Consider the following 19578-nt stretch of genomic DNA (forward strand, 5'->3'; position numbering starts at 1 on the left):
CTATAACAAGATGAGTGTCTATTTACATAGAATAGATGTTTTTAATTTTTTTATTTTGATATAATATACCAAATATATTAAACAGTTAACTTAATATCAATATAAAAAATTATAAACTAATAACAAATTGACACTTATCATAAAAGAAGTGGAGAAACTTTGGGGTCTTTTGAGGATGGGTCGTCCACCATGGTTGGTTGAGGAGACGGATTTTCTTTTTTTGTTAATTAATTGATGAGGTGGTGGTCGAGCATTCATCAAACTAGTATTTGCACGAAAAATATTTTTATATTTTATTATATCTAAAATTGATTATTTGATTATTATATAAAAATTCTAAATATAATTAAAAATAGTATAATTTAAGATAAATATATTTTAGTTTAATATAAAAATAATAGAGAATAATTCATATTAATAAAAAATGATATTTTAAAAAATGAAAACAATATAAGCTAAAAGATAATTGAAAAAATTAATATATTTATTCAAAAAAAAAAAGAGGAGAGAAAAGAGAGAATTTTCTTAAGTCTTAATCTTTAAATAAATATAATTTTTATATTTTAAATTCAATATTTACATAACATATATCAAATTAAAGCTCTTGTCATGATCTTTAATTTGATATGCACATCAAATATTTTATAATTAGTCGAATTTCACAATTTTAAAAAAAGAAATAAAATAGAAAAATAAGAAGTTAAAGAAAAGGAAAAAAAAAAAAGATGTATAGCTTATATATAAACCTTCAATTTTATTCTAACTACAAAATTGCCACTCAATTTTGAAATTGATTTGAAATCAATTTGAAATTGAAAACTCCCTTTTTAATATCGTATAGTTGGTCATTGTTATTTGTAGTCTAAAAACATGTAGTATATTTTATTTTTAAATATTACTCTATAATAAATTTATTAAAATATATTTTCATTTTTTCAATTTAGTCACAATTTTATCACATATATCACCAATCAAAAAAGAATTATCTCTATGATCGTAACATTACAATAAAAATAGATTTATTTCTCCACTCATTTACTTAATATATTTATCAAAACTCGTGTCAAAATTTGGTATACATATTCTTTCTTAACAGAGGAGTATTATTTTAAAAAATTTAAAAACGAAACAACAATATATGCTCCTCAATATTAAAATATTTATGTTTAAATCCAAATTAACGTCAGACTAACCAGTAAACTTATGAACAATACAAAAATTTAGTTCTGGTATTTAAATGGTACTTTTCAAGATATTTTCGTTAAAGGGTAAATTATTCGATTGTTAAAATGTAATTTCTCCTTACTTATTTGAGTATTAAAAAGTGACTTTTCTAAGTATATATCTTGAAGTTTAAGCGCAAGCCGAGTAGCACGAAGTTACTTACCCACCAAAAAAGCAAAAAAACTCGATTTTGTGGGTAGACTTTATAATATAATATTCAAATCGCAGAAAAATTATTATTATTATTATTATTATTATTATTATTATTATTATTATTATTATTATTATTATTGTTATTGTTATTATTATTATTATTCAAAATAATAATTTGTAAAATATGTGCCTACCTAAGATTGTTTGTGACGAAGGAACAAAAGTATTACTACAATTTTACATTTAAGATATGTTTATTTTAAGTGATAGGATAAAGGGTTAATTGACTATAAATTCATACATTATATATAGTCAAATTTTGGTTTTTCTCATAAATTATACTCCTTCCGTCCACTAATTCAAAGCCTACTAGCCTTTTTGGTATGTCCAGCAATTCAAGACCTATCTATTTTTAGTAACTTTTTATTTATTTTTTAATTGGTGGGTCTCAATAAACAATATGTTTTTTATCCACTCAACTAATTAACAATACACTTTGTGGGTCCCTCTTTCCACTCAACTAATAAAAATATATTTTTTCTTAAAATTCGTGTTTTGCCTCCTAGACCTTGAATTAGTGGATGAATCGAGTAATTTAAAAAAAAAAGAATAAAAAAAACTATCTTATTTGCTGCATTATCATTGATACCTTCAAGTCGCCGTGCGGCTTTCAGTTGTGGCCCATTGAATTTCTTTTTATTTTTTAATTTTAAAAAAAAATCAAAACGTCACATCAATTTTAATTTTACCACATAAGCTTTGATTTGGAAAAAAGTGTAATTTATGGAAAATTCGAACAAACATTAATTTCATAATGTATGGGAAAAAAACCAAATTAAATTTAACTATAATGTTATTATTAATTTTTAATTTGTACCAAAATAAATAATACAGTATATAGTTATCTAAAATTTTCCAACGACTGAACAAGAAATTGAAGGATTCTTCTCAAACTGCCTTAATCCCCAAATCTTCCGATACAGTTTTAGAAATAAAATTGAGTCAAAGTTGACGAAGCTTTTGACACTCAACCTCCAATAAAAGTTAAACCATTCAGTTACAGGTTTCTAATTGTAGTTAAATTCAAAGATTACCTCTCCTCAAAAAAAAAATCAAAGATTACCTTTAATTAAGTTGGTCAATACCGTGTCTTCTCCAAATGACAGTCCAACTTATAATTCGTTTTTTCTTCTTCAAACCGTGTCCAGAGTGATACCCACATATGATATATATGCATGCTATCATGACCCGATCAAAAAAAAAAAAAAAAATATGCATGCTATCATGAATAATATTTAGTATTTTTCTTTCATCAGTATGAATCATGATCATAACTAATTTTGTTTTATTTAAAATCATTGATTTTATAAAAATAGTATCATCTCTGTTTTTTTTATATTGTCTAAATTAAAAAGCAATGTGGAAAATGGAAATTAAGTTGCATGCAATTGTATGGAAATTATAAAATTATTTCATGCATACATTACTTTCCAATGGCAGTGGCAGTAGAGTGACGTGGACGCGGCGGCTGGTAATTTCGACGATCTCTTCCATCCTAATTTCCGCGCAGCTGCTCACATTTATTTTATTCCCAATTCGACCCATATTTGTTTGTGTGGTTTGAATATCAATTATTGTCGAAAAGGTACCTATTGTTGGAAACGAGTAATAAATAATATTCTTTTCGGTTGGTTCACATAACATCTTCTTAATTTTTTAATTTAATTCGTACACAAAATATCTAATTATTTAATTTTTAATTTTATTAACCCATATCCTTAAAATCACCACATTTTTATACATATTGTTATTAATAAATGCAAGTCTAGTTTGGATCCACATGTATAATAAGAGTGAACTCATAAAGATTTTTGTCTAAGTCCGATTACCACACTTGAATAAATTAATTAATATTAAGGCACATTCCAAGCATTTCAAACAATATTTTCAATTGACACTACTTTCTTATTTAATAGAGAAAGACTTTAATTTATTTTTTCCCAGTTCAATAAATTGGCACAAAAAATATTTTACAAAAGTATCAATTATTCTAAATAAAAAAATTGAAAAAAAATTAGTGATTCCAAAAAAATAAAAATTTCGCCGCTTACAAGATTCGAAGTTTGGATCACTAGTTCAAAGTGATAAATCCATTATAAATTTTTATTTTTAAAAAACTTTATCACGAAAAATATATATTTTTAATAAAAGTGACTATTGTTTTAAATAAGAATATATGTCCGTTGTTTTCAAAAAAAAGAATGTCTTAGGGTAATTCAATTATTGACTTAGTGCCTCACTGCCTCTTTAATTCCTTAATTATTTGTCTTTCTCCGAGCCAAAGTTAGATGTGCTATAAACAGCACAATAGATCTAATGAAAAGACCTTTAGAAATGGAGTATAAAAGTATTGGATAATTTATAATGTGACCGCGATGCAGTAATTAATGGGATTTCTGTTCACATATATATTAAATTACATGACTTTAAGAGGGTGTTTGGCTAAGCTTATTTTAAAGATCTTATAAGCTCTTGAAGCTTATAAGATGTTTTAAGAGCTTATAAGATGTAATTTTTAAGAGCTTATAAGTTGTTGAAGTGTTTGGATAATTGAGCTTATAAGCTAGAGAGATAATTTTTTGTTAGAGAGAGAAAATCGAAGAAAAATGAACTTAAATGATATATAATGAAAATAATAAATTATAGTTGAAAAATATTTGTAAAATAATTGTTGCATATGAGATTATAAAAAAATAAGTTGGGGTAGAGGAACTTATTTTTTGGGGAGCTTATAAGCTCTTGAAGCTTATTTTTGGAGCTTATAAGTTGTTTGAGAGCTTATTTTGCCAAACATTTTAAAGGAGCTTATAAGTTCAGCCAAAGGCGGCCAAAGAAACTTAAGTGACCTTGATACCTTTTTACCATATTTTGACATTTGACATCTTTCTACTCGTGTGTTAAAATTTTATTTTAAACATATTTTACAAGTATAATTTTTATAAAATTTTATTATATACTTCTTATTGATCCCCCCCCCCCCCTAAATAGAGCTTAATTTTGTTATATTTTCACAAGCAAATTAAACCTCTCTTTTCCTAATAATACTTTATTTTCCCTGATTTTTTCATTTTATAGTCTAATCTGTAAATTTTATTTATTTTTAGTATGAATATTGCAAAGTAAAAAAAAGTTAATTACTGTATTTTAAAATATAACATAAAATTATTATACACAATAGATAATTTAAAAAGAAAACATATGTTAGGTTTTCGGTGTCAATATTAATGGAAAATAGATTATATTAGGTTGTGGGTTGTGTATAAGGATGAAAGAAAAATGAATATTTTATTAAAAAGTTAAATTAGATTGGGTTAGATGAGGGTTTTTCCCGTGAAAAAAAAAGATGAGGGTCGCAACTTTGAATAGTCTTAGCACTTTATCACGCGGCTCTAAGATAAGTCTGGTAGAAAATAAAATACATTTATGCCAATTTATTGAATGATAAAAAGTAAAAAGCTCTATGTTTGTTTGTCAAGGAAGTAATATTAATTGATAATGTCCTAGGAAAATAATTCATAGAAAATTGACTCTTAATGGTTTAAAATAAAAATAAAAATGGGTCTTAACAAACTCCTTATCATGTGTTTGAAAATACCAATAAATTAAAACTGTTAATTAAGCTTATGGGTTTGTATTCATTAATTAAATTAATCAACTAATAATACAATAATCAAATTAACATGAACAAAATAATCATAATCACTTTTATAGTAACAACAATGTATTGTTAAGATACGTATATATCACATGACTCATAATTCTAAAATCAAACTAATTAAGATTAGTTTAATAATAATGCAAAACACTACTTAATAAAAATTAGTATGTGTTTCAATCAAACAATATTAAACACCCCTAACTATGTAAAAATCCTAAGAATTAAGAAAAATACATATAAGAAAATTAGTTAGAGAATCCTGAGGAGTTACACTACTTTTCTTAGGGTTAAACACAACCTCTAATTTTCTCACTATAGCCCCTTATTTAAAAAAATAATAAAAATAATTATGATTGTACTATTATACCCTTATAACTAGCTTCTATTTTAAGGGGGTGTATTCGTTCAGGATTTTTATAGATTTCTGCAGACTTTTAAAGTCTGGGTGTATTAGTTCAAGACTTTTAAAAGTCTATGAAAATCTGGGTGTATTCGTTAATCTACAGACTTTTAAGTTGGAATGACTTTCATTGATTTCGTTCAAAAAATAGGCATCAACAAATCCGACGACCCACCACAAAAATTCACAAATCTGGCAAAATCACCGCGCTCGCTGGGTTCCAGCGCCCGCGGCCAAGAAGCCAGCGGCCGCTGGACCCAGCGCTCGAGCCTGACGAAGCCAGCGCTCGCTGGTCTGCCGCGATCGCTGGGCTTCCGCTGCCTATTACTGTCTTTCATATTTCTTTGCTACTTCCTGCCCACTGCTGGCCTTTTCGGAGCTTTCTTCAATGAAACCAGGAATCGATGACGAGGTCTGATCCGTTGGTCCAAAGACAAGCTAAGGTACGTTGGATATTTGGTCAGAGAGTGGACCTCATTCTTAAGCTCATTTACCAAATACATGTATTTAGGCTTCAGAATTTTGCATACCAATACTCCGTAAAAAATTGATTCTGCGGAGGAAGCCATCTTCAATGCAGTATTTCATTACCCAGCGGTCGCTGGGCTTCAGCGAGCGCTGGGCCTCAAGCGTTCGCGTAAACCCAGCGCTCGCGGGGCCTGCAGCTCCCGCGCGGTCTCCACGCCCGCTGGCTTTTAGGATTTGAAATCCGATAAAATCAATGAAAAATTCTTGCTAATTCACCTAAAATCCGAGCAAGAATTCCTTTCAAATCATGAAGAATCCACATGACTTCTACAGATTTTTAAAATCCACGGACTTTTAAAATCTACACAAGTCTTGAACGAATACACCCCCCTAAATCTGTAATAATATAAATAAATAAGAATGTACCATTATATCCTTAAAATCCCTAATTTTTTTATAATAAATTAAACTCTAAAAAAATGATTGATCTATATAGCCCCTCCGTTAACCACTATTATCTGCAAAACTTTTTTTTTTTTTTTTAATTTGAAGTGTGAAGAAGATGGAATATGATAGCCACTTTGAATCGAAACTATTGATATCTGCAATTCTTTTTTATTTTTAATTTGAAGTGTGAAGAAGATGGAATACGGAGCTCTTTTTCTTAACAAGTTGCCGGATAATGCTTTCAACTACTGGGCTATGGCTGGTGTTGCCGAGGCATACGAATAGCACAGAAAATGATCTTAAATATTCTTCTCGCCTACGCGTTGTCGTATGAGGCAGTCGACAGCTTCAGAGCCATTGATGCGATTCTCGTAAGTTTTATAAATATTTTGGATGTTGAGTTAAATTAATATTTGATAGAAATGGTTGGAATTTGGGGGATGGGTGAAGCATTTTCATGTCTGGTGACAGAGTGAAGAAGATGAAGGTTCTTGAAGATGAAGATCCTTCTCACATCAAATATATATATTTTGCAAATTTTAGTGATTAGCGGAGGGGCTATACACATCTTTCATATTTTTTTAGTTTAATTCATTATAAAAAATTAGGGGTTATAACTTACAAGGATATAATAGTACATTTATATTTATTTATATTATTATTTTAAATTCACTAAAAGAATTCAGCTTATAGAAAACACAATATAGATGACATATTTCAAAACCTGTTATAGATGACGGTTTCTTAAACGTGTTGTTTATATGGGCGGCAATAGACGATAGTCATAAAAGAGCGTCATCTATTAAGGAAGAGATAACGCTTTCCGAAAACATGTTGTCTATAATAGCGGCCATAGACGACGCTCATAATTAAGAAACCGCCATCTATTAAAACATAGATGACATGCATGTTTTTGAGGCCGTCTATAGCCGCCCAATATAGACTACCCGCTTACAACAGCGTCATCTATTAATGTATTAAACAACAATGCAACATCACATCGTCTATTCATCTCTTTTTTTTTTCTTGTACACAGTGTTATTTCTCTCCCTCCCTCTCTCGGCATTAACTCTCGCTCCATTGTCTCTCCCTCTCTCGCCCGGTGACATCGCTGGTTCTCGCCGCCTCTGGCACGACGAGACCAGCGCCTCTTCTTCCTCCTCATCTCCTTCCCTATTTCTTCCCTAAAATAAAATCCCCAATTTCTAGGGCTTTTGGTGAAATTTCTAAGTAAAATGGAGGCTGTGAATAAAATTACCCATTGTGGAGTGTTGGCCCAATTCTCATTAATTCTCTTCTGAACTGACCCAACTTCCAGGCCCAAAGCAGTTCCTCGGCCCCTTCTCAAACCCTAGCCCACTACCCCATCTGATATACCCCCACCTCACTTAGCCTTCTCATCTTCTCTCCTCTCCGCCGTTCTCACCTCTCTCCCCCGAAACCCTTGCTCTCCCCCGACCTCTGGTCTCCTGATCCCTCGAGCTCCTCCCCCATTGATGGCTGCCCTCTTTTGTGTTCCCACAAACCATTAACTCCACTCCACTCATTTTTATCCCTGCTGCAAGTCTTTCTATTGTAGTAAGTTTCACACACTGTTTTACTCGGAAGGCTCTGCTATTCCTTCTTGAAGTGTCGCCGAATTCCTGTTCGTGGTTTCCTGATTGGTGACTGTGGGTGTGAACTTCGCTCCGATAGATTGATTGTATCGCCGGATTCCTGACCATCGGATTCATGTTTGGTGATACACTGTGGGTGTGCAAGTCATCGGAACCCTGTCCATCGGATTCCTGTTGTTGGTGGCTGTACAACGTGAGATTTGAGTGCCGATCAGTTCTCCCTATTCCCTGAGCCGTGATCATTGAGTTGCCGGAAGAGTTGCTGCCTTGTGTGGGAAAAATCTAAGCCAAAGTGTCCCGAGGACACATTTTTCCCACCTCGAGTTTCCTCTGAATACTTTCTTTTCTTTCTTCTTTAAGTTATACTCTGTTTCTCTTTTACTTGCTGTTTTTCTTTGTGATTTGCAGGTACTAAGTTGAGAAGAAGAAGGAAGAGAGTCGAGAAGAGGACATTGGCACTTGAGTGTCGAGTGAAAGCGGCAGGGCGGTCGGGAACCAAGCGGTGAACCCTCGGTTAGGCGAAGATACCCAACACCCATTTTCTTATTTTAGATATTTTATTACTTTTCTTGTTTGATAAAAATTCAATCAAACACATGAATTTAATTTTTTTAAATTATACTAATATTACTTCTGATATCAAGAACAAAATTTATGCCAAACAAACAAGAGTAAACTGCAATATAGTTTGGATGCATGATAGCTCTCCTTGAGCTCATTCAAAATAAAGGAATTAATTAATTACATCAAGAGATTTTGATATGCACTACCAGTTACACATACAACACATCTTACAAAGTATACTAATCAAATCATATATAAAATTTACATAAACTAGTTGACGAAGAAAACACTGTAGTGTATAATAATAGAATGCATGAATCGGCAATTAATTAATATACATATATGTAATCTGGTGTTAGAGTTGAAGTTATTGGTTTAATTATTGAGGTAAGAAATGAAACCCATGAAAGCGTGGTGTGATGAGGAGAGTGCGGCGTAAAATGAGATAGAAAAGGAAAGCTGTGTAAGAAGCTGCTACCAAACACACCAGCGTTCCATACATGAAGCCATGAACTTGTGATATGAAAAAGTCTACCAATACATATCCATTTATGGCTATCACGATTCCAGCCACGCACCATGATATCCTCTGCCATTCAAAACAAATTAATTCAAAATCTGAAATAATTATTAGTGTAAAATGTATTAGCTTACCTCAATAGTAGTTCCAACAACAAAGCTCCCCATAATGTGCTCATCGGAGACTAAATGCAGCAGCGGAATGACCGCAAACGGAATCTGCAAGGCCTGAAGCACATTGAGCCATTCATTGAGCTCATCAAACAGCTCCTCCGATCTATTGAACAGCACCGCCACGAGCACCGTGGGCAGGATGGCGCAGCTCCTGGTGATCACCGATCTCAGCCACTTCTTGATGGGGAGGTCCAGGAAGCCGCCCATGATGAACTGGCCGGCGTAGGTGCCCGTGATGGTGCTGCTCTGCCCAGCCGCCAGCAGCCCTATCCCCCAAATGTAGAGGATGGGCAGCAGGCCGCCGCCGTATCTGCGCTCCAGATAATCGCCGGCGTTGACGAGGCCGAGATTGTGGGCCAGCGGGGTCCCATAGAAGCCCTTGGCGAAGACGGCCGTGACAAAGAGGTTGATGAAGAAGGAGATGAAGACGGCGACGAATGACTCGATGGTGTAGTAGTTGAGAGCCTCTTGAACTCTCCCTTTCTTCTTTAGGTCGATTTTTCTGGACTGGACTAGGGCGGAGTAGAGGAACACGTTGTATGGAGTTATCACGCACCCTATCACTCCCACTGCTTTCGGAATTGTCTCTGCATTAAGCCTAGGTACCAGTATTCCTGCACCACAAACAATCATCTACCTACCAAATACACAATGAGTGATGACATTTTATAAAAATCAAAATTGGGTGGGAACCGTCTAAGAGTTCTTTGCCGCCGGGTTTTGCATCCACAAACATCCATGCGAAAGAGATGGCCATGCTTGTGATAAGAACTCCGAAAAAGGCTTCCAGCTTTCTGATTCCGTAGTTCTCAAGGAATAAGAAGATGAAACTGTTCAACAAAAAACAGTGTATATGCATGGTCTAGCAAAGATGAATTTACGTTCCATTTGCACTTAAATACATGCAATGAATATTAGAAGAAAACGAACAGACCAATCAGAAGCAGTTATGATGACACCAGCCCAGAGAGGAAAGAAGCCATTGCTGAGAATCTTGATGGCAATGGCGCTGCCGATGACCTCTTGAATATCGGCAGCGATGAGCGCCAGCTCCGCCATGAACCACAGCATGAGGCCGGCCCAAAAAGGATACTCCTGCCTGCAAATCTCGGCGAGGTGGCGGCCGGTGGCGACGCCGAGGCGGAGAGCGAGCAGCTGGATGAGAAGGCCCATGAGCGTGGCCCACAGCAACAACCATAGCAGCGAATAGCCGGCGATGGCGCCGGATTGGAGATCGCCCTCCAGGTTTCCGGGATCGAGGAAGGCAACGCTCATCAGGAACCCGGGACCGGTGAATTTCCAGAGCTTCTTCCACGAGAACGGCGGCACCGCCACGCCGGGGGAGTCGCTGCTCTCGATCTCCACGCTGTGGAGGAGAATGCTTGATTCGTGGGCGACGTGGGGCGGGATCGGTAGCGGCGCGGAGGACGAGGGGAGGAGGGGATTGGAGTCGGCATGGCGGTGGTGGTGGTTGTGGTGGTGGCGGGGAGAGAATGAAGTGGGACTGTTGGGAGAAGAGGTCATCGGATTTATGAGAATCAGATTATTAATTTGCATGTGTTTGTTATTTTTTCGACCAATTTTGCGTTGACCGTGAAAGATGAGGTTGCTGTTTTTTTCTTTTTCTTTTTGACGATATACTTATGTTTAAATATAGGGATTAAAAAAAAGTTTAGGTTTGTTTGTATTCTAAGATTGGATTTTAAAACATTGGTCATAGATATGTTTCATGTTTGGTTACTAAGAATATACTAATAAACTCTCCGCAGCGAACACAAGGTTATTTTGAATTTTTGACAGACAAATCTATCAGCACTTTTGAATAGTAACTTGAGTTTGTTAGTGGATGATAAGTTATGATTTTTGCAAGAGTATCCCAAAAAGATAAAAGTCAAAATTTGCAAGGGTGTAGCTTTTTGAACTGGTTTCTGATTTCACCACCCATTATATGGTTTAATTTTTTTATCAAAGGATACAACATTTCATATGACACTACAAGAAAATTGGCCTATTATGACACCTAAAAGTATCACCAGAAATTAGTTATTGTGACACTTCAGCTATAATGGCACTTAGTGCTGGTGTAATATTAGAAAATGTAATAATAGCTTTCATGTAACGATAGAGCCTCTATTACCTCACTTAAAAACGTCACAAAAAATCACATTTAATGTCACTATAAAGTGTCTCGAAATATCATCTAAGACTACACTAATTTACTAGGATGAGAATTTACAAAGTACCTCCCGTAATTATTGATAATTACATTTGTCCCTCCAAATGTCTATAATTTATCGTTTCATCCTTCAAATATTTGCAAATTATATTTTCATCCTTTAAATATTTAAAATTTATATTTCTTACTTTTAAGTATATATAATTACATTTTTCACTTTCAATGTAATATTAAGCATATTTTTTTCACATTTATTTTGCTATAATTTTAAATTTAGACTAAAAAAACGTTCATATTGATAATTTGACACAAAACTATGAAATTCATATTAACACCAATAATAAAACTATACATGAAAAAAATATAAATGCTTCATTAATAACATTAAAAAATATATATCAAAGTACATAACATCTATATGACAACTATAAAAAGCTCATCTGATCTTCCTTAACAGAATAAACAACTTTTGATCAATCTTGAATTTGTGCATCTTTAGATGATCGCCTTTTAGCATCAACTGAAGCGCTTCAAACAAGATATATACCTCCCTGTCGCAAAACAAAAATAAAAGTGAAAAATGAATAATGGGCATGCAAACAATATATAGAACTTCGAATTCCAAAATAGTACAAATAGAGAACAGCTTGTATCATAGTATTAGAAGGAAAAACACCAGTAGAAGAAGTTTAGCAGATTTTACCAGTGCTAAAGTGCTCCCACCAGAAGTTCCAAAATTGTCATTTTCTAAGCTACCAGTTTTTACGGTGGGTGAGTTGTGATCATTCACCTCCAGGCTCCAACTGGATACTATTGACTTGTTCAAGTCGAGACACATCATTTGAATTTGAAAATATATTATGGCAACGAATCCTCTATCCTGTATTTCAGTTCTTGAGAATTTTAATTACGTGGAATCTTACCTAATATCGTGATTTAAGAAAAATCTTGGATCATGCAACTTTTGCACTAATCAATTAAAAGCATTTGCCTTTCCAGCTTGTCTACATACGTTTGTATGGCTGGCACCAGTTTATATCTAGAATGTTCAGTTTAATTATTTGCATAACCAAGTTCAATAGACTAGGACATGAGTTTGAGAGAGAGAAAATTGTTCAAGTTGCATATCTTATGCGCTTAGGCAATGCATAAAAGTTAGCTCTAATTTTTCTACAGTTCCTGCCATGAAAGTTTCTTGTAGAGAGAACCTTAAGAAATTTTGAACTACTCTTCTTTAATCTTGCCAGGTAAATACAAACAGTTAACTAAATCTCTGAAGGCCAGTAGAGCATCAAACAAGATAAAAATCTTCATTCAACATAAATTATGGATATCATAGTATATTACTAAAAGCCACACAATTAGCATATTGCAATGAGATTGAGAATACTGCACCCTATTATTATGGTGCAATGGATCTATGTACAGAAAAGTAAGAGAAATGAAATTTAGCAGCTAACAATAACGTGCACAAGACTGCTGTACAGAGAATTTTTAAGAATTAACTAGACAGCCTAATATTTCATCCCAAGTGTCAGCAATGCCAAGTTCAAAGTCAGTCTGACATAAATCCAAGAGAAAAAGTCTTCAATTATTTTGAATAAAATGTAAAATTTGATTGTGCTTTAGTACATACCTCTGGCTTTCCTGTAGATAGTAGACGAACAAAAGATGATTTTCCAACGTTTGGAGCCCCAACAAGGCACAGAGTAGGTGTTTCCAGATGTCTGCATGCAATTTGTCAAAACATACTTACATGCATCTCCTATCCCTAAGAAATTAGCACTTTCCACCATCATGGAAACTGATGGATAACACTTGAGTCTACTTCAGAGTTCAGAAGATTAATACGACAGATAATCTAAGAAGAGAGGAAGTTACACAAACTGACGTAAGTAGTTATCAGCACAATCAAATCTCCTGCTTGATAACAATTTAAATGATGAGAAAATCAGAAACAATAGAAACGATACATTCATGAGATCAAGTACTTTTGTTTCGTCTCACGACTCTCACCCAAAAAGCCATGTATTATCCTTTTGCTGAGCAGTTAGGGTCAACAAGTACAAATTGTGACCTTATTTTTACATCACTATGCATAATTTAAGATTTATAGACTGCTCTTCCCATAATTGATTTGTTTTAAACTAGATACTTTACCTTGGCAATGTTTAATAATTCATCTACAGCTTTTCCTTCATGATTGAAAATTTCTTGAATTTTTTTCATCCCCTGCAGGAAAGACCGAGAAATGATATATGATTTAGGGACCTACATAAAAGTAATATGCCGTATGTACAGAGTAGTACTAGCCTCACTCAGTCGCTCCTCAGCTTCACGCTTTGTGACTGACTGCCAAAAATTACAGTAAAACTTATGGTAACACACACCCAGTAGCAAAACATAAATTGTAATATAAGATATAAAAAGATAAGTCCTAATATTAGATACCCTATCAAGTTGTCAGATTTATGCTAATAACACAGAAAATGTATTACTTGGTGCCCAGAGAAAGAGTTATGCCTTCATGCTAAGTTAACAACTGGACAATGCATAAGCAGCTAAGTTAATATATTCAACCATCAGCTGGATGAACATAAGCAACCATTAAGTTAACTTCTTATCGAACTCTTTATTTCAATATGCATATCAAAACAAGTATAGATTACAATAAGTTAATAGTTTATGCTAAAACAAGTATAGATTACAATAAGTTAATAGTTCATTTTAGCATAACAAAACCTCCAAATTTCAATCCAATACGCAACAATCAACTGGAAAATGCCGTAAAAGAAATGAAGCTATCCTACGACCAACAACACATATATCAGATCGGTTCTTATTTTTCAATCCAATCCAATTTAATATGCTCTCAATAGCTAGCCCTAGATTAAAGAGATTAATTCGACTGCCACTCAAACACCCCCAAAAAGATACAAATTTACTACAATTTCAAGATAATGTTAATGAATTGAACAAAATTGCGAATTTAGGTTTCGATATGTTCAATGGTAGTTGAAAAAGATCGAATTCTCACCTGATAGAACTGCTCGTTTGGGGGGTTTTGGAAGAACTGTACATGCTGAGATGACTATGGAAACCGACAGGTGCTAGCATCCGGCGGTTCACGACATGTCGTTGATAAAGTATGTTGGCAGATGGGAGATGAAAAAATCTTGGTACAGTTCGTAAATGTTTCTCTAATTGTGTGTGCGTGTATGTGTTAGAGAGAGAGAGAGTTTTTTTTTTTTAAAAAAACTAAATTAGAAAGAGATGAAAGCTTATTCTCCATATTTGAATTTGCATAAGCAGAAGCGTTTGTAGAGGGGTGTTTATTTCGTGGGTGGTGGGAAGATTTAAAAAGAAAAAGAAAAATTTTGGTGGGATATATTGCCGCCCATATCTATGACATTGTAGAGCTTTTTTCATATTTATATAAATACGAATACGTTTATTATGAAGTTGTAGACTCTTAATGGAAGTGTCAGCAAATGAGCGTGCTTATGACATTTACTTAAAAATGTAGTATTAACATTAGATTTAAATGTAGTAAAAAGGTGGTGTAATGATTGAGTATTTAAAATGACATTTCTTGTAAAGTGTATTAAATTAAATGTAGTAATAAGTCATTTTTCTAGTAGTGTGAATTCTGATCGATCCCATTTTTCGGTATTATACATGTGTATTGCTACTAACTTTTCAAGTTTGTTTTTCTATTTCCTAGTGTTTTAGATATATCTTCAAATTATTGATTAGGGTTGATTATTATATTCAATTAAGGTTTAGTATTACTTTTTTTTTGTTTTTAAATAATTAATTATTAGGTATGTTTATGTCATAATTAGGATTTATAGTTTTCTTTTTAGTTCTTAATTAATAAATACTGCTGGGGAGCGCTCCAATGAGATCCCCTATTTTAGTGAGATCTTAGACACGATCTCGTGCGTTTATTTTATCAATCCTATGGCTGATATTGTACCTAAAGGGCGGATTTTTTTCTCAGGGTTTGAATCTTGGAGGGAACGAAATATTTTAAATTTCGTAATTCATCAGTACATACTGTATTGTTCATCAGTATATATGTCTTATTCATTACCATTTTTTTAAATTTCGTTATTCATCAATATATATTGCCTTGTTCATAAATATATATGTCTTATTCATTAAAAAAATAAAAATCTCACGAAAAATAAGATCTCATTGGAGCACACCCCAATACTCCATTAATTAAGTATTGGTTTGGTGTGGTACACATCCGGATTCTTTCTTACTGGGGATGATCCTTCATCTTCTCCTCATTTGATGGATCGCTTCCAAGACAAGTCAAGTGTAATACTGGACGGCCGAGATAAATTTAACTATGATAACTAAAATCATGATTTTTTTTTAATATATACATCCAAGTTATCTAATTTCATTTCCCTCGTTTTTGTTGAGGATTCCAATTTTATACACACTTGATAGTTTTTTTTATATAAATTTATAATATTAAATAAAGAAATTAAAAGGTCACGTCACATGGAACTCGAACTCAAGACTTTGACCTTAAGCATTAAACTCCTTAGCGGTTAGCCAACTCACACAAACTATATATCTACGCACTTGATAGTTGATAGGCTGATAGCTCTTTTGGGGGACCATATATCAATATCACTACGTACCGTCCACAATTCTTTCTTGGCATAGGCCCTAATCTATCCTCTCTCCAATAAACTATCCCAAAGAAAAGAAAAAGAAAAAAGAAGTTATGAAATATAGAAAATACATTACTCTGTAAGTCATATAGTGGAAAGAAGATGAGCAGCATGAGAGCGGGGTGTGCAATAAGCCATCAACGGCGCGGCTCTGGGCAGCGACACCCCCACGCCCTCGCTCATATCAACCAACTCCTCCCCATCTCTCTCCCAATCAAAGCACTGAACAATCGAGCCCAGCGCCAGCCCCAAAATACGCGCCGCCAGCCCTTCGCCGGGGCACCTCCGCCTCCCGGACCCGAACGGGATCATTTTGCAGCCGTGGCGCTCTGAACCCTCGAACCTCTCCGGCTTGAACTCTGCCGCGTCCTCCCAGTATCTGCTGTCGTTCTGTATGGCCCACGTGTTCACCATCAGCATGGTGCCGCCGGGGACGCGGTAACCCCCGACACTGCACTCCTCCGAGGACTCGTGCGGGACAAGCAGCGGCGCCGCCGGATACATGCGCAGCGTCTCGCTGATGATGCACCGCAAGTACGGCAGCTCGCCCGCGTCGCCCTCGCAGACCAGACGGCCCTGTCCGACCACGGCATCGATCTCCGCCTGGGCCTTCTTCAGCACGTGCGGGTTGTTCAGGAGGAGAGAGAGGGCCCACTCCATTGTGCCGGAGGATGTATCCGTGCCGGCGATTACCAGACTCTGCAATTAAACAACATGGATTAATAGCTCAAAAATTCACCAACCTTCACCATTTTCATTTTCGATAAATTGTTACAATAATAACTAGGGATCTCTATGGATCGGTAAAATTTGTCAAATCGCAAATACAACTGAATTGGAGTTGTTTTCACCGAATTGTACATACAATTTTTTCAATAAACCTATTTTTATCTCAATTTCTAAGCATAAGCATCATAAATTTTTAAAACATCACAAATATCCAATAAAATAATAGTACTATATTAAATTTTTTTATGTGCTTTAATAATATACTAAATATGTTATTATTGTATTTCCTTCGTCTGTAAAAAATAGTCATTTTGGGACATGGACGCAAATTAATTTATCTTGATTTTTAAAAACTTTCAGACGGTGGATCCCCTTCCATTTATAAAATGTGTCGAAGACTAAAATCAAGATAAAATATGTAGTACTAGTAAATATTTTAGCAATTATACCCAAAAATAGTAATACTAATATGAAAGAAATTGAGGGTTAGAGAAGATATTCACCAGCATGAGACTTCTAATGAGCTCATCTGTATAATACTCCGGCTCCTTATCTTGCAAGGCGAGCAACATCTCAATCATGGTTTTGGTCTCGCCGTCGCCATAACTCCGACGTTTTTTCTTACACTCTTCCACGAGCTCCTGCATAAAATCGTCCCTGTTCCTATGCAGCTCCACCATCCGTTTCTCCACGCCGCCATCTCCCAACCACGGCAAATAATCCCCCATATTCGACGCCGCCATGAGCCGCATCGTCTCCGCCACGATCTCCCTAAACCGCCGCCCCTCCTCCGCCTTCTCCACGTTCCCTCCGTAGTACGCCTTCCCGCCGATCATCCTCATCACCACGTTCATCGTCATCTCGAAGAACATCGCTTTCATGTCCACCAGCTTCCGCTCGCCCGAGGCTCGGCTCAGAGCCCGAACCATGGCCCGAACCTCATCAACCCTAATTCCTTGCAGAGTCTGCAATCTGTGAGCCGACAGAACTTCAACGGACGAAACTTTCCTCAGATTTCGCCAGTGATCGCCGTAGGATGACCAGACCAAGGAGGTATGATTGTAGCCGAGGTGCTTGCCGACAAGGAGGCGGGGGCGGTTGGCGAAGACGGCGTCATTCTTGGAGAGGCAGTCCTCGGCCGCGGAGGGGGAGGAGACGAGGAGGACGCGGCGGGAGCCGAGGTGGAGGAGGACCACCGGGCCGTGGCGGCGGGAGATGACGGCGAGGGAGCGGTGAAGGGGTTTTTGGAGGAGGTGTAGGTGGCCGAGGAAGGGGAAGCGGAGGAGAGGAGTAGGAGGGAGGTTTTGGAGTTTGTGGAGGATGTGCTTGATGAAGATGAAAAGGGCAAGTATGAGAGGAATGTAGATGAGAATATGTGAATCCATTTCTCCACTAGTACTGATGTTTTTTTCGTAAGTTGTTGGTTGAATTTATGAGAGATTATAAAGCTAATGATATGGTGAAAATCAAGTGTATCGTAGTATGTTTAATTGAAATGGAAAACATGATTTAAGTATCTTTCTTGAATTTCATACCACATATTCCCCCCGTCTTATAAAAACATGAACATTAATGTTTTTGTTTTGAAGCCTTTTACAAAAACATGAACATTTCTATTTTTGTACACTACTCCACCACAATCTCTTTACTTTTTATATCTATTTTTTATAAAGTGGGACCCAATTTTCACTCTCAATTTTTATCTAATATTTCTTAAAACTCGTGCTACGTACTTACAAATATTCATGTTTTTGTGAGACGGATGGAGTACAACTCTGAGAACGAGATTTAACGTTTCATTTTATCAATTTTAAAATTTGTTAGACCATTATTTTAAGGTGATTTACAAAAACAAGTCATAATTTTTTGAGTTTGTATATTTAGGACAATGATTTGTATGTGAGGCGTGAGTGCTTTCACAGTTTGAAAATTTGAAATTTTTATTTTATTAATACACACGTACAGTGAACACTTACCACTTGATTTGAAAATTTCTCCCCAACAACCCCAATTAAACACTTACATCGAAAATTTGTCCCCAAGAACCCTAACTCGAAAATTCCCCAAATTAAATCCCTTTAACCTTCAATTTCCCGCGAAAGCTTGAAAAATCGTCGTGTCGCTCTTCAATCTTCTTAACATCAAATACTTGTGAATGAAGTTCTCGAAAATGGTGAAGGTGAGTAATGCCTAATATTTGAATCAGCCACATCCTATGATAGTAAGAGGAGGTTTATTTTGTATGATTGATAAAATGGATGATTGAGTATTTTATCCTCGAGAATAGGATTACTCCAATCCCATCCTTTTGATGGGATAAGAATCAAACAAAATAAAATTAAATGATAAAAATAATCAAGAGCATTGGGATATCCCAAAGTTTCAATCCAACAAAGTAAATAAGGGATTAACCTTGCTATTTTTATCAATCAAGGCTAATCCTTCAAAGAAACGTCTCCTAAGTAATTCGAGATTAATTATAATTTGTGTATTTTATGAACATTAATTAAAACATGTTTTTTAAGTTCGCGTGCTTGGTTAATTATTGTTTGTGGTCCTGAGTTTTTTGAGGCTATAATAATATGGTTTTGAAGTGTGGTCCTAAATGGGTGTGGTGTGTTTTGTTTTGTTTTGTTTTTTGGTTTTTTTTTTTTATATATAAGTATGAGTTATATTGAGAATGCTATTTTTCGTGA

General features: G+C 34.9%; 2 protein-coding genes and 1 long non-coding RNA gene across 4 annotated transcripts; all 3 read right to left on the minus strand.

Moving 5' to 3' along the window:
• Positions 1 to 8741: 8741 nt before the first annotated feature.
• On the minus strand, positions 8742 to 10929 carry LOC131010729 (metal transporter Nramp3.1-like). The gene is made up of 4 exons (XM_057938391.1): positions 10218 to 10929; positions 9977 to 10113; positions 9245 to 9897; positions 8742 to 9179 (listed from the first exon to the last, which is right to left on the minus strand). Exons 1-4 carry the CDS (start codon positions 10838 to 10840, stop codon positions 8970 to 8972), a joined length of 1623 nt encoding a protein of 540 aa, XP_057794374.1. The 5' UTR covers positions 10841 to 10929; the 3' UTR covers positions 8742 to 8969.
• Positions 10930 to 11812: 883 nt separating this feature from the next.
• On the minus strand, positions 11813 to 14795 carry LOC131010730 (uncharacterized). Of its 2 annotated transcripts, none has more exons than XR_009096645.1 (4): positions 14497 to 14795; positions 13778 to 13811; positions 13096 to 13691; positions 11813 to 12010 (listed from the first exon to the last, which is right to left on the minus strand). It is a non-coding gene; the product is annotated as an uncharacterized LOC131010730 (long non-coding RNA). The 2 variants fall into 2 exon arrangements; XR_009096646.1 differs by having other exon boundaries at positions 11813 to 12339.
• A 1291-nt stretch (positions 14796 to 16086) lies between these two features.
• On the minus strand, positions 16087 to 18349 carry LOC131010732 (cytochrome P450 81Q32-like). Its single transcript, XM_057938393.1, has 2 exons — positions 17386 to 18349; positions 16087 to 16852 (listed from the first exon to the last, which is right to left on the minus strand). The coding sequence occupies exons 1-2, from the start codon at positions 18265 to 18267 to the stop codon at positions 16238 to 16240; spliced, it is 1497 nt and encodes a 498-aa protein (XP_057794376.1). The 5' UTR covers positions 18268 to 18349; the 3' UTR covers positions 16087 to 16237.
• Between the last annotated feature and the right edge of the window lie 1229 nt (positions 18350 to 19578).

Source organism: Salvia miltiorrhiza, chromosome 2 (assembly GCF_028751815.1).
Source record: "Salvia miltiorrhiza cultivar Shanhuang (shh) chromosome 2, IMPLAD_Smil_shh, whole genome shotgun sequence".
Lineage (NCBI taxonomy): Eukaryota > Viridiplantae > Streptophyta > Magnoliopsida > Lamiales > Lamiaceae > Salvia > Salvia miltiorrhiza.

Bases quoted from the DNA above. Each gene is read 5' to 3' on its own strand.
- LOC131010729 (XM_057938391.1), bottom strand. From the start codon at position 10,840: ATGCAAATTAATAATCTGATTCTCATAAATCCGATGACCTCTTCTCCC. The intron at 10,114-10,217 runs GTCTGTTCGTTT...TTTGTTGAACAG, and splicing joins ATCATAACTGCTTCTGATTG to TTTCATCTTCTTATTCCTTG. The intron at 9,180-9,244 runs GTAAGCTAATAC...TTTGAATGGCAG, and splicing joins TTGTTGGAACTACTATTGAG to AGGATATCATGGTGCGTGGC.
- LOC131010732 (XM_057938393.1), bottom strand. From the start codon at position 18,267: ATGGATTCACATATTCTCATCTACATTCCTCTCATACTTGCCCTTTTC. The intron at 16,853-17,385 runs GTGAATATCTTC...GTTTAATTGCAG, and splicing joins TCATTAGAAGTCTCATGCTG to AGTCTGGTAATCGCCGGCAC.